This window comes from Mustela erminea, chromosome 6 (genome assembly GCF_009829155.1).
Source record: "Mustela erminea isolate mMusErm1 chromosome 6, mMusErm1.Pri, whole genome shotgun sequence".
Classification (NCBI taxonomy): domain Eukaryota; kingdom Metazoa; phylum Chordata; class Mammalia; order Carnivora; family Mustelidae; genus Mustela; species Mustela erminea.
The window spans coordinates 8,645,587-8,671,296 of NC_045619.1; the positions used below are offsets into that span (position 1 = coordinate 8,645,587).

Below are 25,710 nucleotides of genomic sequence, written 5' to 3' on the forward strand. Positions count from 1 at the left end.
CCTACTGAGCCACCCAGGTACCCTGTCTCATTGAATTTTAAGATTACTCTTTCTTTTGTAATTTTAAGTTTCTGTACTAAACATTAACATGATGGCCAGAGGCACCTGGTTGGTTCAGTGGATAGAGCATGCTACTCTTGACCTCGGGGTCATGAATTCGAGCCCCACACTGGTATAGAGATTACTTAAAAAAATAATAATAAAGTAAAACGATGGCTGTACAGATGAGCTTATATATCCTAGCTTTGAGATTTAGATTGAGTGTTATTACGAATATTTCCATCAGAAAGTCATTGTCATTCTAAGTTATTTTACTTTACATATTGTTAAATTTTAAGATGATTCTGTTACAATAGAAAATGCTTTTCCCCCATTTTTCTCGAATGTAAAATAGAAATCAATGGAGAAATTTTTGACTATAATTAACTTTCAAGGAATGCTTTTATGGAAATATGGTGATGTACACATGTACTTGAGAATAACATAAATCTAGCTTTCTACCAGGAATATATTAGTATTTTTTAAAAGATTTTATTTTATTTATTTATTTGACAGACAGAGATTACAAGTAGGCAGAAAGGCAGGTAGAGAGAGAGGGGGAAGTAGGCTCCCTACTGAACAGAGAGTCCAATGTGGGGCTCAATCCCAGGACCCTGAGATCATGATCTGAGCGGAAGGCAGAGGCTTAACCCACTGAGCCACCCAGGCACCCATATATTAGTATTTTTTAAAAGATTTTTAAAATTTATTTATTTGAGAGAAAGAGAGAGAGGGAGAATGATCCGGGGGGAGGGGCAGAGGGAGAGCCTGATGACGTGGGGCTCCGTCCCAGGACTCTGAGATCATGACCCAGGTAGGAGCCCCTTATGAGATAAGAGTGGGCAAAAGGAAGATTATTATTATTTTTTCTTTTATCCTTGTGCTTTGATTTGTTCTTTTCCTCAACAGGCATTCACTGAACACATCCTAGAGGCTGTGCTTTTAAGGAGCACAAACAGGACCCCTGCCAATGTCTCTTCAGGGCCCTGTTCTCGGGTGGGGGCCAGACCAGGGAGAGACAAGATGAAATGTATTGATGAGTCACAGGGCTCCGACCAGGGCTTGGTTAAGAAAGACCAGAACAGGATAGGGCAAGGAAAGGATTAGGGCAGGAGAACGTGAAACTCGAATTGAATCTGCAAAGATGAGAAAGCTTGCAGCTGAGAGGGTTGGAAAAAACAGAATGCCTGACAGCGGCGGTGAGGTCCAGTGCTGGGGCATCCCAGCAGCCCTTTTGCCCAGGCTGACCTCCGACGGTGGATGAAGTGGGGAAGGAAGGTTTTTAGAGTGAAAGGAAATTTGTTTTTCTTTAAAAACTCAAAGCCTGACCGTGATGGTGACAGCAGATAAACGTGCGTTGTGAGGGAGGTGATGATGTCAGCCATTGACAGTGGGTTACACAGTTCCTGTACCTTCTTCTCTTCTGGGAGCTTCAGATGATTTCAGCTTCCTTTTGCCCACTCTCGTCTCGTTATGCCTCTCATTTCATCAACTCTATGTCTTCAAGTAATTCTCTTTTCTTCCATACCCAGCTTCAGGTAAAACTTCTGGAGAGCAAAGCCCTAGCGCTGAGTGTTGATAGAAATTGGCATCTAGAAATTTGGACCAGGCTCATAATTTATAGATTCAATAGATCTTTCTGTATCAGACCCACCTTAAATATCTGTTCCTTTCAATTCTTTCTATTTATAATAGATATTACTTCTCCGTTACATTCCAGGTCCTTTGTTATAGTCTAGGTACACTGTGGTGATAGGAATGAACGAAATGGACAAAGATTCTGACCTAATGGAACTTACATTTTGGTAATCATCACAGCGGCTCTGAAAGATTGCTCTCCCGCGTAGACAAAGGGTTTATTAAAATTAGGCTGCTACCTAAAGTTGGGTTTTCTTTCATGGGCTCTGCATAGACACTGGGACAAGAAGACTTTTTTAAAATAATATTTTATTTATTTATTTGACAGTGAGAGAGAGAGAATAAGCAGGGGGAGCAGCAGGCAGAGAGAGAGAGGGAGCCTCCCCACTGATTAAGGAGTCCGATGCAGAGCTACATCCCAGGACCCTGGGATCATGACCTGAGCTGAAGTCAAACGCTTAACTGACTGAGCCACCCAAGTGCCCCAAGAAGACATTTTTTTCTGTTACAGAGGAAAAGACTCTCTTTTTTTTTGGTAGCTGGAGGTTCTATAGGGATAGACCAGTATGATGTGGCATATTTTCTCTAGTTTATCTTGTAAAAGGCAAATGTTTGAAGGTACTAAAAATATAGTGGTTTCAGAGACAGATAAGTGGGTGAAGAGAGAAATATTTAAAGACAAGTTATTTGAAGCTTTCCTTGTCTTGTGCTTTAGTGAGGAGAGAGAGAGAAACGGCCACCAAATGACTAAGACATCAGTAATCGCCGGGGTATACTTTCCATAGGCACGAGAGAAACATAGTAAGAAAGTAGAAACAACTAAACAGAGAATCCTGTTATGGCATTAAATAATCTGATTTATTAAAATTGCAAGAGATTTGGGAGTGTCTGGCTGGCTTAGTCAGTGGAGCCTGAGCCAGGATCATGAGTTTGAGCCCCACGTGTGGTGTAGTTTACTTCAAAAAAATAAAAATTTAAAAAATATAAAAAAGTAAAATTGCAATGGACTTTGAATAGAATATTTTCCGCTGTATTTTTTGACCATAGTTTTTACTTGTTATTTTACAGATGCTGTGCCTGCTCCCTCGGCAAAGAGCCCATCTGGGCAGACAAATGTGAGTTTGGACAAGAAATCAGACAGTACCATTACAAATACTGTAACCGAACACCCTTTGCAAATGCCTCTAGAAAAGAAGTCAGTTGCAAAAAGTTTTGAAACGTTGACAACCCTACCATCATTTCAGTCACCGGATAAAGAGGAGTTTATCAGCCCTAATTTAAGGGTGTCAAAGTCAGAGTCTACTTTCTACAACCAGGCCTCTGTAGAGACACTTTACGTCTCTCCCTCATTTAAAACCTTTAACCCAGTGAAGGAGATTCTAAGCAGTAAGGACTTTCAGAAGCCAACCCAATCCAGTGTTATTCAGTTGGACGAGGAAAACCTCAAGTCTGTGACCACATGGGGTGAGTCTATACACACACACACACACATCCTTCTTTTGAAGCATTCATCTGTTACTTCTCTGTGCTTTCTGGCCCTGTTTTTGGTTCTCCCCATCCAGTGGTATTAAAATGTACGTGCCAGAGTGAGGGACTTCTTCGTTGGGAGAACACCCCTTTTATTAAAGATCCAAGAGGCACTTCATCAACTCGGGGCTCCAAGTGCTTGGCTGAAGTACAGGTTCTGAGCGATTCTAATGCCGAACAAATTAGAAAGAACTAACATTAAATAATAGCTTCCTGTTAGACATTTAGGTTACTTATTAAAAGACTGTATAAAAAAGAATTAGTTATTATGTCTATTGCTGTGTATACACACAGTATATGTGTGTGCATGTGTACGTGTGGCCTTTTTTAAAGGGCTGTACTGATTGCAAAACAGTGGTGGAGAATCTCTTCCCTACCACACCATACTGGTCACAGTGACTGTGATAGTTTTGGCGCATGGCTGTCCACTGGGAAGTTGTTACTTTGACTTCCTCTCTTCCACAAATACCCCCAAAAGTTCATTGAAAATAGTTTTTGGCCATTGCCTGTGTACCAAGTACACTTAGTTATGAAAATTAGCTGAGAGTTCCTCTAAAGCCAGTTAGCAAGGAAGACTTGCTTCTGTTTATAATGAAGTACATAGTATTGTTCTAACCTTCCCGTGGACAATGCTGGTTAAAGCTGGAAAACTAAAAGCTGGTCTGAAGCCCTGTAACAACCAAGGTAGAAAACACAGAATGGGTTAGGACCCTCCAGAAAAGGACTGTGATGTTGTGATACAATGAGTAATGTGTATTTGGTCTTCATCCCTGGTTTCTGGCACAGAGCTCCAAAAACCCTTGGAATTTCCTGAGTGATAGGGGTGAGAAGAATTATATTTTTGTTATTTGTAGTAAGCCCCTTCCTTCCCTTTCTGAGTTTATGCTGAGGTGACACTTGGAGGTTGGGTGCTGGTTGCCAGGGTAACCAGTCAGGTGGTGAGAGGGTTGGAACTTTTCTCCCCAGCCCCTGACCTCTAGGGATGTTGTGTTATTCACCCAGAGCCAATGATTTGATCAGTCATATCTCTATAACGGAACCTCCATAAAAAGCCTCAGACTGTGGGGTTTAGACAGCTTCCTGGTTGGCAAACACATGAAGCTTCTGGGAGGCTGGTGCACCCAGAGAAGGCAGGAAGCTCTGGGCCCCTTCCCGATACCTTGCCCTGCTCATCCTTCCCATGGGCTGTTCTGAGTTGTGTTCTTTATAATAAACCACTAATAATAAGTAAAGCACTTTCCTAAGTTCCACGAGCCCTTGTAGTGAAGTATCAGACCCAAGGAGGGGATCATGGGATCCGTCAACTTACAGACAGCAGGTCAGAGAGATGGGAAGCGTGGACTTTTGATGGCATCTAAAGCACAGGGCAGTCTTGAGACCTGAGTCTTGAGATTAAGGAATCGAGCCCTTAATCTCTGGGTCTGCACTAACTCTGGGTAGTGTCAGAGTGGAGTGAAATCGTAGGACACCCAGGAGTCCTATACATGTCTTTGTCACATACAGAGAATGAGAGAAATCCTTGTGTGTAAAACCCACACATTTGGCATCAAGAGTGGTGAGAACGAAGTAGGAAACTAGTTTACTTTTAGTTGGTCCCACATTCACCTCAGTTTTCCCACTATGGATCATTTTCTTGTTGGCAGAGTAGGATCATAGAAACTGAGGGAAAGTCAGAGGCCTGGACTCTCCATGGTCTCACTGACCTTGGGAGACAGGCTTGGAGTTCAGGGCCTCCCTGGTAGCAGGGACTCCAGGGTCACTATTCCAGAGGAGAGGAAGTCCAGAGGAGAAAGCCCAAAAGTCTTTGCGTAACTTCCTCCTGAGAAACATCTGCCTCCTGCTAAAGCTGCACACGTTCTGGATGCGGTGCCAGGATACTAAACGGGAAGCAGCTTCTAGGGCCCAACATGCTAAAAAGAGATTCTGGCTTTCTCCTGGGGCTAGGAGACGGGCTGGAGCGCAGGATCGGCCATGCCATAGCAGCTCCGGTAAGGACTCCATGCTCTCAGCCGGGACCTCTGACAGGCTCCCCCATGAGCACCAGAACTACCTTCCAGGGGGAAGCGCAAACCAGAACTAGACCAGCCCTCACAAATGCTGAAACCCAGCTCCAGCTGGAGCAAAGTCATTCCTTTGTATCCCATCTGTCTTCTAGATGACAGCGAAATCCTTTCCTAAGAGCTCCTGTCATTTTTCGTACAAGATTTTTGGCACTCAGAATCCAGAAGAAAAACAGACAGCAGAAGCAGACCCACAGATAAGCTAGTACTGACATTGTAAGACAGGCACTGTAGGATAACTGGGGTGAATAAGACCAAGAGCACAGAGGGAAACATGGAGGATTTCATCAGAATACTAACATCTGTAAGGGAAGAATGATATGCACGTTCCAGAGCGGAAACATACATTAGCCAACATTAAGACCCTGAGGGCACACTTCAGTCCTACGAAATATTAAAAGAGAACCTCAGTGCTGGCCGGGGAGCTGGGCAGTTCTGCGGGAAATCCCAACAGGGAAGGAAACTCGGAAGGGGTGAACCCCACCCCACATTCTGTCTGTAAACTCTGCCTGGATCCTTGACTGACTGTTAAACTACACAGGGAGAAAAAGACCCCGGTGCGTGGAGAGGGGGGAGGCAAGGATGAGCAGTAGAAATGATAAATATGTGGGTAAATATAAACTTTAATTTTATTCTAATTTTTAAAATGCATATGACTATTTAAGGGAAAAATTTCATATTGTAGTTTGGATTTTAAAATGGAGACGGAGAGTATGTTCCAACCCAGCGTAAAGAGAGGCTGAATCAGGGAGCTGTTAGCGGCTCATGCCCTGGAGTCCCACTGCCGGGGCTCACGGCCTCAGCCCAGCCACTGCTCGTGTGACCTGCCTGCGTCGAGTTCGAGCAAAAGAGTTTGCTGTTACTCCAGCGTCTGTATTTTTAGTTCCACTTTTCAAGCTTGAGGCCCTCAGCCCCCTCCTAACCCTCCAGATCCATCCTGGTTATCTCCCAAAAGTCCCCAGGAGATCCTTGCTTATTCTTGGGAATGAGGAAACTGATCCTTCCAGAAAGGGCATTCCAGTAATGAGTAATGTTGTGATTGACCAAAGAGATTTTAGGGAGCTCCGAGTCCTTCTCCACAGAGCAGCCAGACAACATGAGGACTTCTGCGCCCCACTGGAACCCCAGACTTCTCCCTGCGTTCCTAGAGATCAAATAGCCTTCCACACCTTGTGCGCTCTAGCTTCTGCCTCCCCCAGCAGCCTGGAGTTCTGTTTGCCAAGTAAACCAAATGGCTTGGCCACCTTTGTGCTGTTGTTCCCTCGGACCGGAACACTTCTGATCTACCCCTCCCCCAGTTCGCTCCTGCTCACCCTCCGCTCAAAGAGCACTTGTGTAAGATGTCCTGACCCCCTCGATTACTTCAAATCCTCTCCCTCTATATGTTGTCTTAGTACCTGTAATTATCCTCCTAGCGCGTGTGCTCATTCGAATTCATTACATTCTAATTCAATACCTACATAATTATACTATAGTATAATTATAGTATAGTATAATTATGTAGGTATTGAATTGTTTGTTGTCTCCCCCGCCCCCCACCCGAGTGGAGTAGCCCTTCCTGAGGGACGGGACCCTGTCTGCCTGTTTACTATTATACCCCCAGCACCAAACACGGTGTCGTGTACGTAATAGGTACCCAGTATTTAATAAGTGAATTAAAAGCAGCCTAGTAAGACAGGAATGGAAAGTGTGCATGAAGAAATAACAGAATCAAACACCGGAGAAATATGCCAGGACAGAGGAGGTGTGTGGGCCAGGTTAAGGAGTTTATTTTGGACTTTATTTTGAAGAGAATGCAAGTCACTTAAAGGTATTAAGCCTGGTGAGTGGCTTTTCATATGCGTTCTAGAAAAACTAGCCTCAGAGAATGTGGAGGATTGTCATGGAGGGGGCGAAACTGGGACAGGGAGCCCCGCAGGGGCTGTTGCAGGGGCTGTCGCTGGGAAGGAAACCACCGAGTGGGAGACAGGAGACAAGGGGGGGCACTAGCCTGAGATGGGGCACGGCCGGGGGCAAGCAGGCGGGCTAGAACCCAGAAGAGAACACACTCACCTCATCCCGAGGGCCTGTACGGAAGGAGGGGCAAGGATGTATCGGATGTGAGGGAGGGGCTCGTGGTTCTTAATAACTGAGATGGGCGGAGCTCTTTGCCCCACACGTTACGTGTCATGGCCCTCGCATCTTATTGTCCGATGTCACCTGCCCGGACAGAGGGGTTTGGAGTCGTAGAACTGCGGTAAAAAGACGGGTAAGATTTAGAATGGCCACTTCAGAGAAGGGAAGAAGGAGCCAATAAGACCCTGATTCAGGCACCGTTATTTGAAGGAATCCTAATTTGCCGGATCCTTTTCTCCAATAGTGCTGAGCAGCCTCGGGGTAGGAATAAAAAAGGTAGATATTTGAATTGAAATAAGATTAGGACCGGAGCTTGCAAACCATAGCTTTGGGGCCAAATGAGGCCCCTCCTTGTTTTTGTAAGTGAGATTTTATTGGAACAACCACAGCAATTGGTTTACATGTAATCTCTGTTTGCTTTTGTGCTACAACAACAGAGCTGACTAGTTGGAGTAGAGGCTGTAGGTCTCATAAAGCCCAAAATATTTACCATCTGGTCCTTTATAGGAAAGGTCTGCTGACTCCTAGATTAGGAATTAGCATGACTCCTAGATTAGGAATTAGCAGCAGATAAAGCAGAAAAAACGTGGTGGGGGTAATGGGGGAAGTAATGGGGGTAATGAAGGTAATGGGGGAAGACAAGAAAGGAGAGTCAGGTGGGCATTGATGGAGTGAGAGAAAGTACACGGATCCTTGGATCTTCTCAATGAGGCCAAAGTGTAGATGCATTAAAAAGAAGAAGAGGGCTGGAAATAATCAAGAAAATGTCCTCTTGGAAAGCAAGATTTCAGAGCAGGGCCATTCTACGTGATGGCCTGTTCCAGAAAGCGCTGAAGGCGCTCGTGGTTGAGGAATTCAGGAAATGATGAGGTAGGGTTGATGGCTAGTGTCTGTGGGTGCAGAGTGACTGAGGCTAGAAAGACAGCGTCTGTTTTCTGTTTTTTCTATTTTTACTGTTCTAAGAAGTATTTGTGTATATGAAGGGTCCAGGCCTGGTGGTATAAACTCTTTGGAGATAATGAGCTGGGTACATTTTAAAAGATTTCCGCACTCACAGTGTAGCGGATTTCAGCCATTGGGGGACTGTGCAAGGCAGCCGCCCAATACACGTTAATATTTTCATTCTGATACTTTCACTGAATGATTTGCTGCAGCAACTTCCTTGACCTTTTGATGCTAAATAACTCCGTTCCTAGAACAGTCCATTCCTTCTCCTCCTCTGTTTAAATTTTAAGTTATTTACCTGTAGGTCCAACTATTCTTTTGTCACGCACACTGGAAAGAAAAAGGGAACTAGTAGGTACATGGAAGTCAGATCATTATATTCACGAGCCACAGTTCAGGGAAGCGTGTTAGCCTGCGCTGGACTTGACTTTCTAATTTGGGGGGAGGAAACGAATCTATACATTCTCGTGCTGGGTTAGTGGTGAGTGTTCTCCCTGGCTCCAGCCTTTGTTTCTGTCTCATTGATCCCATTTTTGTACCTGGATGTCAGTAGTGGTTGTTCGGTAGAGCTGTTAGTCAGTCCATCTTTGCTAAGGAAAGAAACCACACATCACACACACACACACACACACACACATGCACACGCCCTTTAACTTTTTGCTTGTGGAAATCTTTAGAGCCAAAATAATGAAGATTTTCCAAAAAGAAATGGGGAAAACGGTAGAAAACTGCTCTGCAGACTTGCTCAGCTGACCCTGAGCTCCCGGTCAGGCTGGTTCAGAAGCAGCGGGCAGAGTGGAGGGTAGAAGCGAGTCTGATCGTACCGGCAGGAAAGTCAGGGCGGCACCCGCGGCGCTGCCCCCAGACTCGGCCCCAGCAACTCCTCCAGCCGCACAGCTCCTGCCTGCCTTCTTGCAGACAGAAAGACACACGGAGTTGGTGTTTTATATTCAACAAACCAAATTTACAGTTCACAGATAAGTAAGAGAAGTCATCATTAATCCAATAAACCAATCGTCCCAATAACAATTTAGTATTAGTGATTAGGGGCGGACTCATTGGCATTTCTCTCAAATTTTATGTTATTCCTAAATCTGTTTATTTCATATAGTTTATTTTTAATAATGACATTAAAGTAAATTTTCAAATATTGTGTTTTTAAAAACTGAGCTCTAATTCATGGACCAGAAAATGTGCTCTATTAAAGGGTACAATTTAGTAGGTTTTAGTATATCGCCAGAAATGTTCATTCATCACCACTAATTCCAGAACATTTTCATCACCCCAAAGAAGTCCTGCGTCCATTAGCTGTCACTCCCCATTCTTCCCTCCACCTAGCGCTCCCCCGGAACCAGTAATCTACTTTCTCTTTTCGCCTTCTCGGGACCTCTCATGGTATGGAATCATACAATATGTGTCTTTTGTGTCTGGATTCTTTCCCTTTGCACCGTGTTTTCAAAGTTCATCCATGTTGTCACATAAATCAGTACTTCCCTCTTTCTTGTGGCTGAGTGATACCCTGCTGCAGAGATAAACTTGTTGTATTTACCCATTCATCAGTTAATGGATATTTGAGTTGTTTCCACTTTTTGGCTATTACAAATAATTTTGCTATGGACACTTATGTAAAATGCTACTTTTTACATCACCGATCAAAACCAGAACGTCTTATTTCATGTGCACAGTTAACTTGACAGTCATTATATGTCAGGAAAACTGAGAGGAAGGAACTGGACAAAAAATAAAAATTTCCTCTGTTCGACAGTGAGTAGTTGGAAGTGTTTAGTTGACTAAGGACCTGCCGCTAACAGAAAAATTTACATTTACAACTACAGCTGGAGAGAGTTTAGAAATGTTTCTAGAAACGCATTTGTCATTATATTTTTGCAAGGCAGTTCTTCTAAATGCTTCTGAAATTTAAAGTTACAATATAATAATCAACGGGTCTGATGTTTTTCGTGAGTATAAAATGTTAAAGATAACACATGAGCAGTTGGAATCATTTTATAGGTGCTATCTTTAAGCAAGTGCGACATTAATTGGCGTGCATCTATCACACAGGGAGATTTTTAAATGGCAGCCCTTTCTCGCCGCGTCTCTGTTGCATTGCAGCTTTGGTGGCTGCACTGTATGGACAGGACGAATGTCAACAGGAGAGTCACATAGCCTTCTGCAGTGAGGGGGAGCCCAAGCAGGATAACGCAATGGGCAGGAGGCGCCCTGAAGAGAGCTTCATGTGTCTGCTACAGCTGTGGTGTGTTTGGAAACAAAAGTAAATTGGTGTGCGGCAATTAGAGATAAAGTGGCTTTTTATGGGCAAGAGCCTGTGAATCGAAGCTACGAAACTGTAAACAATGATAAGCCGGTTAGGCAGCAGTTGCAGCTCCAACGGGAAAGAAAGGTGGACAGAGAGGAGAAAGCCGGGATTCTCCGACTTGGGCAGGCATCAGAAAGAGCTGGAGGCCGGCTGGAGCTCGGCTTCCTGGGCACGACCCTAGTTTCTGATTTCGTTTAGGGGGCTTGGCTCCAAGAACCTCATTTCTGACGAATTCCCGAGGGCTGCTGCCGCATGTTCCAGGCGCTCAGAGAACCGCCAGCGTCCAGAGAAAGCCGGTGGAAGTGAACCAGGTTATTGTCATCGTGTCGCCCCACGTGACTGCCACACCTGTGTTATCCTTTCTCAGTGAACTGCCGGACAATGGGCTACCCCCAAATGAGGGTACACCAAGAAAGAGACATCGGGGATGGCAACCAACCCAGAAGCATGGGGCAGGGACATGTTAGGGGACAACTGTCACCCAAACAGAGCACACTCGGAGCGGCGGTGTGACTCAGAATGCGTCGAGGCGCCCATCACCATCATGCCGTCTATTCAGCACGACAACGACAGACGTCAGGATGAGGCTGACCTAGATTCTTCCGTGCGCTCCTCTGGCCTCGACCATGTGCCGAGCCCTGCTGCTGCATCGGCTGAGAAGACTCATTTCACCCCCAAAATGTCTTGTGATTGGAATTTTTCCTAAAAGCTGGAGATGGGCCTCAGAGAGCTTTGAAGCAGAAAATAGAAGCCGCCTGCCCCAGTCATTTTTTTTTTTTTTTTACAGGAGATTCAATTTGGTTTAAAGGGACATGCATATGTAAAGCAAATAAAATAATATGTAAGTCATGTGTGTTAAGGGGTCGGTGTTAATTTCCCCGTTCTTTGACCTCAGCTTTTTTTAATTATTACTAAAGTAACGAGTCTAGTTAGCTGTAATGATGTTGGAACTGGAATTTGAACTGGATTTGTACGAGTTTTGGAACTCCGTACACTAATTCACGCATGAGTGTAAATAAGTATTCCAAGACAGGAAACGGTTCTGTGTCAAAGAAAATTTGGAAACCTCTTGAATAAATTATTGTAGATTTCTCAGAACTTCCAGTGTGCTAATGTTCATTATTAAACTCCTCAAGGGAGGCACAGTGTGCAATTACCCAGTCTTATCTGACTTTACAATCCTGTTTTCACCAAACATCTTTTCACATCTTAAGGAACACAGCGTTCCTCAGAACACGGGTTGGGAAATAACGATGTAGAATGAATGCAAAAGAAGAGAGTATGATTTTGCCTGAAATGGAGTTAAAATGGTCATCAAATGTTTAGTTTTGTGGAAAACAGGTTTAGAATGCTTTTTATTTATTATTTTTTGATGAAAAAAATTATATACATGGACTCAAATGTTTCACATCTCAGGTTGTTTGGAGTTTAATCTCGACTGTGTTTGAGCAGTTAGAGAAAGAAATTTGTTTCATAGCTTTCGGGTTCTTGTAGTTGGTTGTTCATTTTGCCATAATATTCTCTGTAGAAAAAAAAAAAAGAAGAAGGAATCTAAGTTACAGCTTTCTCACACTGTCTACTTTAAATGCCAATTTAAAATGCCACCAGTCAGTAGAATAGGGTGTAATACTTTACTTTTCTGCTCTCTGGTAAGTGTAGTGTAAAAATATGTCCAGCACAGTTCAGAGTCAAGGCGAATATTGGTACTTTGTTAGCTTCATTTCCATGGCGGTAGTGGTATAGGATACCTCTTTGGATTTTCTCCACTTCCTGCTTTGGGTTTATTTAGGCTTATTATGAATATTTAACATATACCATTTTAAGGAGTGTATGTTGAGACCTTGCCCATAGGATTATACATTGTAAAATTATTTTATTTATTACTCTTGTTTGTACATTGCATAATCTTTCTCTCCCATTTATACCTTTCAGTTTCAACCACCTCTGAAGGAACATCTTCCTTTTCTACTTTATCTCTGTCACCTCCTGACTCAGCCTCTCCAGAAAAGTCTGTTCATCTCTTTCACCCGATTTTGGCTGGACCTTCCTTCTGGACTCTGTCCCGTCAGCAGTCTTCTGCCTCCTTTAAGGGTAAAGATAAGAGAGCCAGGGCTCATCACCCCTTAGCTCCTAGGGGCCTAGTGTCTTCTGATGAAGAGGAAGATGACAACCTCCATCTACTGCAACGTCTTCCAGATAACTCTGAGTCTGCCAGGAAGCAGGCAAGTCCTGCTCCTGGCCATAATTGGGCAGAGTTTCCCACTGCAAATGTAGACCACTTTACCTCTCTGTCCTGTCCGAGTTTTCAGCCAACTGAAGGCCAGCCAAAAGAGCCTGAGGGAAGCGATTCCATTAAAGCTCTCCTTGGAGAGGTGAAAAATGCCGTAGTCAGACTACACGAAGACCTGAACGTGGTGATACGGGAACTTCGTGTAATCAGTAGCCATCTGGTGAGCACGAGTGGGAATAGTCCACAACTAAGCAAATCTTCACAGCTTCCCCAGTCTTCTGAGGGGACGTCGGATCACATCTAATAAGCTCCATAGCCATATTTGGTAGAACTTATGTGGTTCCACTTCCCAAAGACTAGGATGACCTCCTGTAGATTCTTATAAGGTGGTGGTTTGATTTTTCCTTGTCAGGCTTATTAACCAATCTCTTTCAAACCAATAAACTCATTTGGTTTATTTTTTTAAAGAGAAAAGGTATCACCTTTGATAATATCAGATTTAGATATGAACTAATGTTCCTTTGAAGCTGAAGAGAATTTCATCCTTCCACGCTTTGGACTTTACCTCAAGATATGTTAAACATTAGTGGAGGTTGTGGGAAGACAAACTACAGAAGGCTCTTCTAGATCATTTGGATAAGCAGGCAGTCTGAAGCCCTTCACAGCCTGGATAGATGTTTCCTATGGTCTCATGCCAAGTTTCAGATTCCCCAAACCAAGGGCCAGCAATCTTTCCCTTCTTGTGGCTGCCACTGTTGGTTGGGGGTTAAGTTGAGACAAGTAAGACACTGACCAGGAGCTTTTATGTTAATTTATATTGCAAAGTGAATTCAAATGCATACTTTTTTCTTGTATTTGGAAAATAAATTTGATATTTTTCATCTAACATGTATCTTTTTAATTTGACAGCCTTTCAAGTAGAAATGTCTCAGTTGTTATATTTATGGGAAAATGATCTAGTTTGGGGGTCATAGACCAGTGCTTCTCAACCCTGCTGCACACCAGAATCACCAGAGATGCTTTTATTCCTGTTTTATATTAATTTGAAAGGACAGTGCAAGTGCTCTGTGTACCCATCACTCAGTTTCAACAATTACCAACTAAAAGCTAAAATAATTCCTGATTATTTTGAAGAAATATGGGACATTCAAAAATATCCTAATGCTGGGTGCATTCCCAAGCCAAAACTGATTTTCCCTGTGCAAACTGGGTTAAGAAGTAAAGGGAACTGCCAGTGGAACTGTTAGTGGGAAGACTGTGATGTGGGAGGAGGTTTGGCATATTTGCGGAGGGGCAAGGAAGTCACTGTGGCTGGTGTGAAATGGGGACAGGAAAGAACGTAGGAGATTTGAGGTCCTGGAAGAAAGGGCAAGGAGTAGTGCCAGATGATACAGGTTCTAGAAGACCATTGCTAGAGATTTTGACCTTTATGAAATAAAAACTGTGACAAGATTTTAGGGTGAAAAATGATCTTAGGGCTCTAAATGATCGTGATGGCTTTGGGGGAGAGATGGAGGCCATGGGGTGAGGCAGGTAAGCCAATCAGAAGGTGATGGCAATTACCCAGATAAGAGCTGATAGTGGATCAAACCAAGGTAGGCATAGTGAAGGTACGTCAAAAGTGATTCGTTTAGGGATTTGCTGATGCATTGGATTAAATATATGATAGAGGAGAGTGACAGCCAAACCCCAAGGTATTGGATTGAGCAATTGAAATTCAAGATGAATTTGCCATCAACTGGAATGAGGAAGGTTGCAGATAAGGCAAATGTTGAGGCATTCCATTTTAGATCGGTTAAATCTCAGATTGCATAAGCCAAGTGGTGATAGCAAGTAGACAACTGTCTGAGAGAGAGACCTAGATTGGAATGGAGGCAGGGGTTAGTAATGAGTGGTTATTTCAATCTATGAGATTGGATAAAATTGCCAAAGGAGTGAGTATGATAGTGGAGAGAATTTGAAGGCCTGAGCCCTTGGGGCATTCTAACAAGATCATCAAGAAGTTGAGCAATCCATGAATGAGGCTGAGAAGGAGCTACCTCTGAACAAAGCAGTAGTGTGTAGTGTTTAGAAGCCCAGGGTGTTTCCCTCTTCTTGACCCTTTCTTCTTCCATATGCATTTCAGAAGCACCTTTCCAAGTTCTTTCCAAATCCTATTAGATTTGTTTTAAGATTTTTAAATTCCACTTACTTAACATTCAGTGTAATATCGGTTTCAGGTGTACAATACAGTGATTCAAAGCCCTATTTGATTTTGATCAGAGTTGCATTAAATTTACTCTTTGATTGAGGAAATTTTTTTTTTTTTACAAATTTAATCTTCTAATTTAGGATCATGGTATATCTGTATGTTTCTGTGGGTGTTCTCTTACAAATTTTATGTTTAGTCTTTCAGTCCATGAGCATGGTATATCTCTATGTTCATTTATGTCTTCTGTTAGTGTTCTTCAGTAAACTCATAATCTCCTGCACAGAGGGCTTCTATTTCTTTTTAAAGACTTAATCCTTTCATGCTTGATATTTTTGTGCTATTATAAATGCTACCTTTTTGCTGATCTTTAAATTTGGGGACAGAACAGTTGAGAGAAATCTAAATATCCATCAAGATTCACTAATAGTTAACATGTTACTATGTTTGCTTTATCTCCCTCTCTTACTAAACATGTTTCTGTCTCTATTATGTAGACAGGTAAATAGATAGACACATGCATGTGTTGCTGAACCGTGTGAAGGGAAGATTCAGATATCCTGACACTGCATCACGGAATACTACACAACTTACTACATGAATCGGGGTGATTATTCTCCAACCTACCTTTCCAGTTAATCAGTTCTTTCTTCACCTGTATCTAATCTTTGCTAAATCTTCCCATTAAGTTTTTAATTCAGTTATTCTTCTTTTCATTTCTAGAATTCTACTTGGTTCTTTTAAAATCTTCTAAAAGTTTCCTTTAAAAAACTTTTCATAGGTCCATGTTTCTTGCAGGTATTTTTAAGCATAACTTTACTAGTAAGAATATTAAGCAAACTAGTATAGAATTCTTACTAGTAAGAATAATAAGTAAACTAGAGAGAATTCTTACCAGCAAACCATTGAGAATATATGCATTTAAGGCTATAAATTTCCCTTTACTGCAACCCACAAAAATAAAAAATTGAGATATAATTCACAGACCATAAAGTTTACCCTTTTAAGGCATCTAATTGAGTGGTTTTAGTATATTCATAGAGTTGCATGACCATCACTACTATCTAATTCTAGAATAGTTTCATCACCACAAAAAGATACCCCGTACTCATTAGCATTAGATACTCCCCATTTTCCCCCCCTTCATGCCCCTGGATACCTCAAAATCTACTTTCACTTTCCATGAATTTGTCTATTCTGGATATTTCATATAAATGGAACCAGATGTGGCTTTTTGTGCCTGGTTTCTTTCACTTAGCATAATTTTGGGGGAGGGGGGTTCAGTCACGTTGTAGCATGTATGAGTTCTTCCTTCCTTTTTAAGCCTGAATAATATTGCATTGTATAGATATACCACATTTTGTTTATCTATTCATCAGCTGAGAGACATTTGGATTGTTTGCACTTCTGGGTACTATGAATAATGCTGCTATGAATATTTGTGTGAACATATGTTTTCCACTCTCTTGGGTATATATCTAGGAGTAGAATTTCTGGGTCATATGGTAACTCTTATGTTTAACTTCTTGAGGAGTTGCCAAGCTATTTTCTGAAGTAGTTTTTACCATTTTACCACAGGTATTGGTATGTAATATTTTCATGGTCCTTTGGCTCAAAAAATATTCTAATTCGTACCATCAAGAAGTATAGAAGTATATTTCTTAACTTCTCAGCATTTGTACTGTAATAATTCTAACATCTAAAGTTTTTATGTGTCTGTTTCTGTTCTCTATTATTACCCTGCTGATTTGTGCCCATGATGTTAATTTCCTTGTGTGCCTGGTTATCTTTGGCTATGTGCTGGTCATGACACTTGAAAATTCATTTGTGTGATTAATACAAGAATTTGTCTTTGCTTCTGCCAAGTGCCTGGTGCTATTGCACCACCATACTGGTTAGGTAAATGAAGGCCATAGCTTGAAGTTTTCTAGAATACCCAGGTAAACCCCAGACTTAAACTCCTCTTATAAAGGACAGTTCATTTCTAATTCACTTTGATTGCATAGCCGGTGGGTTCCACTTTGTTGTAAGGAGCATGTCTTGTTAGACTTCCCACCTGTGTGAGGTGATTTCTGTTCCTATCACCACCAAAAGGAAAGTTGGAATTTGTTGAACTCAGCTAATGCCCTTAGGGAAAAGTGGTATTTGTGATCATTTACTTATCAGGTCTCTGGGTTTGTTTTTGTTATTTTTGTCTTTTTTGTTTGTTGGTTTGGTTTGGTTTCAAGTACCTATTTCACACAAGACTCTTCTGGGCCCTGGGGATTCAGTGATAAGCAAAACCAAGATATTCCTGCCCTCACAGAGAACTGAGTTCTAGAGTTCTGGAGGAATTTGATAGATTAATCAAATTGTTTTGTTTTGTTTTTTAAATTGTAAAAGTCTGATGGTTCTGGGAAAGGAAATATAGGATTTGACCTGGTGAGGGGTTCAGGGAAAGCTTATTTAAGGAAGTCACTTGAGCTGAAATACAAGTTCTAGGATTATTGAAGTAGATGCCACTAATAACATATGGGTCAAGTCAACCTCTCTGTGAAATAACATAGAGCATAAAATAAGGATGAAATCTTAAGACATCTTCTGTTAGCTTTCTTCATACATCTGGGAGACCTAGAAATGGATTCTTAAGGGATAGCAGGATACAGTAGCTCCTTTTTTCACTGGCTGTAAAATTTCTTAGTTGTATGTTGCTAAGAGTTGAGAAGAAACAAAGCTCCAGAGATACAGCACTCCTCCCTCCCCTTCCCCCATTACCAAAAGGTGTTGCATCAGATATCTTGACATTCACTCAGAGAAACCCTACAAATAACTAAGGCAACAAAAGCTATCCCTTTGAGAAGCTACTTTACATGCCCATAGTAACTTCAGATTTTAACCAAGTTTTACGTAGCTCCTATATTTTAATTCAACCATTTTTTAATTAGTATAATTAACAAGCACTTATTTGAGTTTCTATTTAGCCAACTCCATTAAGTGAATAGAACAAACTCGGCTTAAATTAAGAACGGGTATATTCTGATTGACTTTGTAATTATCTCAGATTAAAAATACGTCATTAAATGCTATTAAGTATTTTATTATTTGAAACATGAGGATCTTATTATAAGGCAGTTATGAAAATATCACAGTTTACCTATTGTCAAGTTACTGATGTGTTCATCCTTTAGATTTATTAAGCACTCATTATGAGTAGGCAGTTTGCTAGACATTGGGGACACAATGGTGAACAAGATGGGAGCAGTCCCATCCTCAGAGCTGCCATTTCATGGGCAGAGTGTGATATGTAAATGCTATGAGTTTAGGAAGCAGGGGATAGTGTGGAGAGGGCCTGGTAAAGAGGGATAGCCAGCTCTGATTTAGGGGAGGGTCGGGGAATGCTTCCTGGAGAAAATGAAGTCCAAAATGAATCCTGAAGGATAAGCAGGAGTTCGTCAAGCAAAGAGAGAGTAGAGAGATAATCTTCTAGGCAGAGAGAACAGCATGTACAAAAGCTGGGAGCAGGAGGGAGCTAGGTGAGCCTGAGGATCAGACAAAGCTGGTGGGTCAGAGATTTGAGCACCTTGGTTTCCCTTCACGCAGAGACACCATGATGGTTACGAAGTATTACGTAGTATTAACTGAGTAACAGAAAAGGACTGGATGACAAGGAAATGGATCATATTGGAAATGAAGCATCCTAGAAATTTGGGTGTTACCAAAATCCATTCACAGACTGATAAAAATAGACTTGATAGGGGTTTTTTGGCTTTAGGGTTTTTTTGTTTTGTTTTGTTTTGGAGACCTTGGCAACTCATCTTCCCCACAAATCGGGTGGTTGTGACAGTGTTTGCTCTGGCTGTGTGAGGAACGTCGTCTTTGTGTGCCTTCCTTCTGAAGAGAAGGTGAGTCCTGAGAGCAGCCTGGTGAGTCAGTAACGTGCTCGCCTACGGGCGACTGTTTTTCTAGGTCTCACTGCATTTTTAATAGAATGGATTCTGAGATGTGATAAAAGGATTTAGATATGTGGAATTGAGAGATTTTTCTTTCTTGCAGAACAAGTAATTTGAGGAGGCCAAGCATATTATTGTTATGCCCCAATATATGTGCCACCTCTTATCAGCAAGCAGGCTTAGAAAAGAGTAAATTGGCTCAGAAGAAACTCGGTTTTTCAAGATGATTTTGTTTGGTAATTTCAAATTCTGTTTTCTCACTGATGGTGCAGAAAGTTCTCAAAGATATGGTAATTACTGCAGAATTACGGCTTCAGGCGTTCGCAGCCATTCAAACAGTGAAACTCCATTATGAAAATACCGTGGTCTGTGTGTTCTGTTGCGCCACAGTTGAAAACTTGTCCCTTATACTGTGTCCTGCACCATTCTTATAGAACACCAGGAACAAAATGCAGAAAGTAGACATTCTAGGGCTTGCTGATTAATTAAAAATAGGGCGTGAGGGTGCCTGGGTGGCTCAGTGGGTTAAAGCCTCTGCCTTCGGCTCAGGTCATGATCCCGGGATCCTGGGATCGAGCCCCACATCAGACTTTCTGCTCAGCAGGGAGCCTGCTTCCTCCTCTCTCTCTATCTGCCTGCCTCTCTGCTTACTTGTGATCTCTGCCTGTCAAATAAATAAATAAAATCTTAAAAAAAAAAATAGGGCGTGAGAGAGCAGTGCATCAAGGATGAGCTCCGGAATTCTAGTTTGTTATCATTATTAATAGTAACTTAATAACACTAATAATCGTTGATATTTATTGAGTGCTAACAATGGTCTAAGCAGTTTTAATTCTCCCAACAACCCTACCTGGAAGGTTCTAGTATTGTCATGATGCATGTAAGAAAACAAAGGCTAAGAAGAGCTAAGGTCACAGCAAGGAACTTGCCCAGGAAACAGCAAGGGTCCCAGCCACACCTTGAGCCCTGGGCTGTCTTAGTGTTGAGTCTGCGTGTGTCACCATGGGGCCGCAGGCCTCGCAATCCAAGGTGAGGGCGGCCAGCTGGGCGGAGTCACCACTGACTGGGATAGGAAGATGGCAGGTTCAGGCTGTGTGTCCCCAGCTTTGGGGGCAGCTGGAGGCCCTGCCTTCCACATTGGCCCTCCCCCTTCACATCCTGCTCTGCAGCTGGTCATCCCTCCTCCCCCGCCCCCTGGGACCCATACTCCCCAGCTGGCCCTTGGAGGCTGGGGCAGAGCTAGAACGAGTCAAGGGCCAGTTTGGAGGTGAAAGATTGTCCCGATTTCTCTTTTTCTTACTTGATTAAAGCTGGGAAATGTCATGGAGCCACACACGCCGATTTCAGCGGAGGCCATTTCCCTAGCAGCTGTGAACTTCCGCTTACTCTTGCGGCTCCCTGCCTCCGGACTAGACAACGTGCACCTGAAAGCCATGCAGAGCGACCCAGAAACAGCAACAAGAACTGAAGGAAAAAGTCTGTTTTGAATTTGGTTACATCTAACAGTAATATGTTCATACTTCTTTGAAAAAAAAAAAGTGCTGGGGGCACTTAGTCATGTAACTTAGTAATTAGTCTCATTATGCCCGGCACTAGAGATGGGATATTTGCTTTGCTTTCACATCCCTGTGTAAGGATCCCAGACAGCAGCCACCCCACCGCCCCAGAAGAGCTGATTTTAATTAACCCTAAATGGGTCCTGTTCCGCCCATACCCCCCACCCCCATTTCTCCAAAAACCACCACCACCACCAACAACAACAAACAGAAAGGAGGGAACTAGAAACAGTAACACACTAGATTAAGCCAAATGTGAGAATAACACGCGGCTTGAAAAGCACAAACTCCACCGTCGACAGTGTCCGCTGGCAGTTTGAGAGCTCGTGGTGACCGGCAGGATGGAACGTAACAGAGAAGCTGAGGCAGGAGGAGGAGCGGGAGGTCTGCCAGGAAGGCAGGGAGGCCGGGCTGCCCGTCTCGGCGGAACCCTGCGGGCCTGCAGGTGGGAACCGGTCGGCACAGCGTCCCATCCGGTCCGGGCGGCCGTGACAGAGGCCGTGGCTCCGGAAGAGGGGCTGTCAGGAAGGCTGAAACCCAAACGTCCTACATTCAGGTGGCAAGGGGCCCTCGCAGACGATGCACGAGCCTCGCCAACCCCCATCAAGTTCCACGTGTGCGCCCGCCCAGAAACAGGAGCCTGCAGGGGGACAGGACAGGGCTGAAGGTGGCCCTCCAGAGCTCTGCTGCTTTCCTGAGCACAGGCATCCCGAATCCGCACCTGCCGACGTGTCTGCTGAGAAGCGCTGCTGAGCGCGGCCCTGCCCACGTGGCCTCTTGGTGGTTCTGCTCTCGTGAAGGGGACAGCTGCATGAACGGCCCTAACCAGCGTGGGTCCCACTGGGGACAGTAAGGGCAGGCAGCTTAGGAACAGCAGGTCCGAAGTTTCTCTTCCCTGTCTCGTGGGCGGGCGTTGCCTGGCGAGCTCACCCTGAGGCCTGTAAGGGTGGTAGGAAGCTGTGCTTCCCGGTTACCTCAGAGGGTTTCCACGGCTCAGTCTGTTCAGATCCCCTTGGCCTTGTGTTTCCTACCATTTGTGGAGCCCTTACCAGTTGGCGAGCCCTTGAACGCGTCTCTGTTCACGGTGCTTCAGAGAGTGAGGCAGAGGAGAAATGGGGGCCTCAGAGAGGCTGAGTCAGTGGTCAGGGTCACACAGCGCTGAGCTGCTGGGCTGGGACACCTCCCCCAGGTTTCTGGCGCCAAACGCAGCCTCTCCCACCAGCTACACCGCCCTCAGCCCCTTTCCTAAAACACAGGGAAGGGTCAGGATTCTAAGCAGCAGTCAGAAACTCAGTATGGAGTCTCTGCCCTTGAAATTGTCTTCTATATTCTTAATCTTATAGATTAGCTTCATTTAAGCCATTAAGGTATTTCACTGTCTCTAAAAATGGAAACAGGTGTTTTCATGTGAGTCATTAATCTCCACTTCTTCCCCGCAAAAGCCAAAATTGTTGGAAACAATAGTACATAGAGACCAGAACACCTCATATTTCTGAGTCGAGCTGAAGGAGGAGAGGGGGGCTCTCACTCTGATTTTGTCTGGACACCTACATGACAGTCGTGACAAGGGCAAAGTTCATTGACTGACATGCCGAGGTCCATGGCGGCCCTCCTCCACTGTCTGGCATTAGAACATAAGTGGGATCTGCCAGCTGCTCAGCCCATCGCTTCACCACATGGAAACCTTTAGTAAATGGAGATCTTGAATGTTAGTAAGCAATTGATTCATTAATTAAAATTCCTAATTTTGAGATTTTAATAATAATCTGGGAAACGGGACAGGGTTAGGAATGAGCATGCGCCTTTCTGTGGTTTCTCTCTTCTGTCCCTACAGGTAGCCTGTCCAGCCCCCGGGCAGCACAGCTCCCTCAGGGTGGGCGCAAATTCCAGGGGGAATAGCAGTGTCACTGGTTGTCACCAAAGCCCGATGACGAAGGTCAAGATGTTCAAACGGTAGGGTTTTGGTTTTGCTGAGGAAGTGGCCTGTCTAAGCGGACTGCCCCAACAAGATAGGGGAAGCTGAACCCTCCCCTGGGTCCCTATATTAGTGTCCTAGAGTCGCCAGAACAAAGTACCATGAACTTGATGGCTTAAAATAGCAGAAATGCATCCTCTCACCGTTCCAGAAGCCAGAAGTCTGAGCTCAGGGTGTCGGCAGGGCTGGTCCCTTCTGAAGCTGTTCCTTCCAGGCCCCTCTCCCAGCTTCTAGTGGTCCTGGCAGTCCTTGGCATTCCTTAGCCTGGAGCCTCCCTCCGGTCCTCCCCCTCCCCCTCCCCGTGTCTCTTCACGTGTTTCCCCTCTTATATGTCTTCGTCCAGATTTCCCCTTTGTACAAGGACACGTGTCCTATTAGGTTAGGGCCCACTATAATGACCTCATTTTCACAGGCTTATCCCTTCAGAGACCCTATTTCCAAATAAAGTCACATTGGGAGTTCCTGGGAGCGAAGACTCCCAACGTATATTTTTAGGGAATATAATTCAGCCTATTCAACTTCTATCTACTTCTATATTCAACTTCTCATCTACCCACCTGTGAACAAACATCTCAATAAAAGCAGCCCCTTCCCCGGACAACGGCCTGGCTCAATCCTGTCCTGTCCCAGGACAATGACCCAGCAGAACATGCAGCCAGCCCCCTTGTAGGACCGTTTAACCCCTGGGCAGCCGTGCAGGGTGGTGGGGAGCAGGAGCGTAGGAAATGCAGCTCCCGGCATCAGACCATGCTGACCTGACTGCCAGCTCTGCCCATTCTGGGCTTTGCAGCCCTAGGCCTGCTACTCAGACTCCCAAGCCTCTGTTTCTTCCCTGTGTCATGATAGCTCCCACCTCGCTCAGTTACTATAAGTGGAAACACGTCTACAAGATCCTTGCACATAGTAGATGCTTAGTAAATATCAGTCCATCTCCACCTTTCCCTGGATCTCACAAAGTCCTGTGATACAGGCAATGTGGCAGCAAATATGTGCTCCTTGAGCTGAATCTGTGGTTCAATTAATTGATAAGAAGAGGTATTTCTCAGTGCCTGGGTTTTCAGAATTCACCAAGGGGTATCAAGCTGACTGGTGGGCTGTCTTCTTTGACAAGGATGCAGGTCGAACACCATGCCCGGCATTGATGGACCGTCACAGTGTCTCTCCAGCTCCCATGTCGCGTGGGCCTTTGTGTCTGCCACACAGAAATCAATTGCTCTGTTCCTGGGAGCCTGCACCCCGAGGAGTAGCATTCAGGAGGAACAGGGGCTCTGGAGCCTGCCTCTCTCTTTTCGGGGGCTCTGGCTGCCACCCACTCCTGCACCCCTGCCTTGGGTGGGAGAGGCCAGAGCCTGCTGCAGAATGACACTTGTGGGAGGGTTTCCCCTTGCCGGGGTCGCCGCCGCCTCAATCTCACGGGTTCAGAAATGCTCCCTTTACCAGCTTTCACAAAGGTGCTCAACCCTGAGGCGACAGCTTTGTAATAACCCAAATCAAAAGAGATGGCTTTATAAGCCAGATCATTCCTGGGCACCAGACTGCAAGTGTTTATTTATTCATTTGTACGTTTGTTCACTCAGCCAACAGACCTCTAGGGAGGGCTGGGCAGTCTCCCACGTAAGCTCATTTGAGCCTTAAAATAATCCCTGTGGTCCCCTTGCCCTCCGTCTTACAGGCGGGGAAATTGAGGCTTGGCAAGATGGAGTGAATTTCCCAGCTGCCTGCTTTGGCGGTGGGCACAGGAAAGCAGGACACCAGCATCTTGGTCTTATAAACTCCTCCGATCTCGTCTTTAGACCCTCTCTAGCTAACCGGAGATGTGCCCGGCCCCAGAAAACTTTCCCTTCTCAACCTTCACAGCCAGCATATCGACCGGGGCTCACAAAGTTCCGCGGTGGTAACACAACCCCAGTTCCCAGGTTATTTCTCACTCGGGTTAGATAGCAGCTGCCAGTCGGCTGAGGCTGATTCAAGCCATCCCCTCTCTGAGATCCAGGCTGAAGGAGCAAGACATGCTCTCATGGCAGGCGGAAAGAACAATGGTGGAAACACGATGACTTTTGAAACTTCTGGTGAGAATTCCTTCTCATGGAAGCCACCTAGCCAAGCCTGCTGGAACTGGGGCAGGGAAGTAGGAACACTTTCATGTTGAGGCAGCAAATAATTGGCAGCAACAATATCATTGACTATGGCGGAGACGTCTACCTGTATGGACTTCATTCTCTGGTTTACAATATGGAGATGCTACCAGTTCCCTCTTAATGAGGCACTTGTAAAGATGAAATGAAATCCAACACAGTAAACTGTCAATTTCCTCACAGTTCTGCAGTGCCTCACACTGTGCCTGGCATAGACCAGGTGCTCAAGAGATAACTGGTGGCCCTGGATTCACCCATGAGTAGTTACTGATCCCCTACCGTGAGCCAGGAACCATTACTCTAGGATAGCTTTTAGGATCTAGTGGAGAAAAAGACAAGGAAAATCCCTGTTCTCACGGACCTGGAACTGCGTTCCAGTTCATGAGGCACAGACAATAAACAACTAAATAAAAATTTCAGAGAATGGTCAGGGAGCTGTAAAGAAAATAAAGCAGAATGAATAAGAACAGGATACAGAGTGAGTGAGATCCACCAAGAGCAAAGTAACTTGGCTGGAGATCTATATGATAAGGAGCCAGTGGTGAAAAGATGAGAGGAATCAGCATTCTGGACAGAAAGAGGATAGCATGTACAAAGGTCCTGAGGCACGGATGAGTTGGACTGCTTAAGGAACAGGAAGGCCCGTTTGGCTAGGGTGTCCTGAACACAGTATGCACCTGCGCAGAAGGAGGCTGGAGAAGAGGCAGGGGTCCCGGAAACTAGCCCAGTGCCTGGGGCACAGGAGGGGTCAGGAAACCTCAAGAAAGAAAGAGTAGTCATCAGGATGGGATAACAGCCACTCTGGAGAGAGAACTCCCCTTCCCCTGGAGGGGCTGCCGAAGCTCTGCCCATTCCTTCTTTCTGAGTCTCCTCCTTGATTCCTCATTGGCCCCTAGAAACTTCTCACAGTGCAGTATCCCTCCGTGACCTGTTACCATTTCCAAAATCACTGCTGATTTATTACATTTCACGGCGTCTATTTTCTGATGACCTAGAGACGTACTTCATTCTGTAAATAAGCTCTCCCCAAATCACAGCCTTGGACAGGTTAAAGCT

At 44.4% G+C, this 25,710-nt stretch overlaps 1 protein-coding gene and 1 long non-coding RNA gene across 6 annotated transcripts in view; one reads left to right on the plus strand and one right to left on the minus strand.

Annotated features, from left to right (window-relative positions):
• ENTHD1 (ENTH domain containing 1) overlaps positions 1-20,347 on the plus strand; it is a 106,812-nt gene extending 86,465 nt beyond the window's left edge. For 3 of the 5 annotated variants that reach the window (XM_032346206.1, XM_032346208.1, XM_032346207.1), the window contains exons 6-7: positions 2,746-3,141; positions 12,574-13,700. In XM_032346206.1, the coding sequence (XP_032202097.1) occupies positions 2,746-3,141; positions 12,574-13,175 (998 nt within the window). In that variant the 3' untranslated portion in view covers positions 13,176-13,700. Of the gene's footprint in view, positions 1-2,745; positions 3,142-12,573; positions 13,701-15,556; positions 15,694-20,298 lie in introns of those variants that run through there. The other 2 variants (XR_004286601.1, XR_004286602.1) reach the window with 2 other exon arrangements.
• LOC116592745 lies at positions 11,980-20,369 on the minus strand. Its single transcript, XR_004286603.1, has 3 exons — positions 20,289-20,369; positions 19,947-20,051; positions 11,980-12,163 (listed from the first exon to the last, which is right to left on the minus strand). It is a non-coding gene; the product is annotated as an uncharacterized LOC116592745 (long non-coding RNA).
• Positions 20,370-25,710: the final 5,341 nt, after the last annotated feature.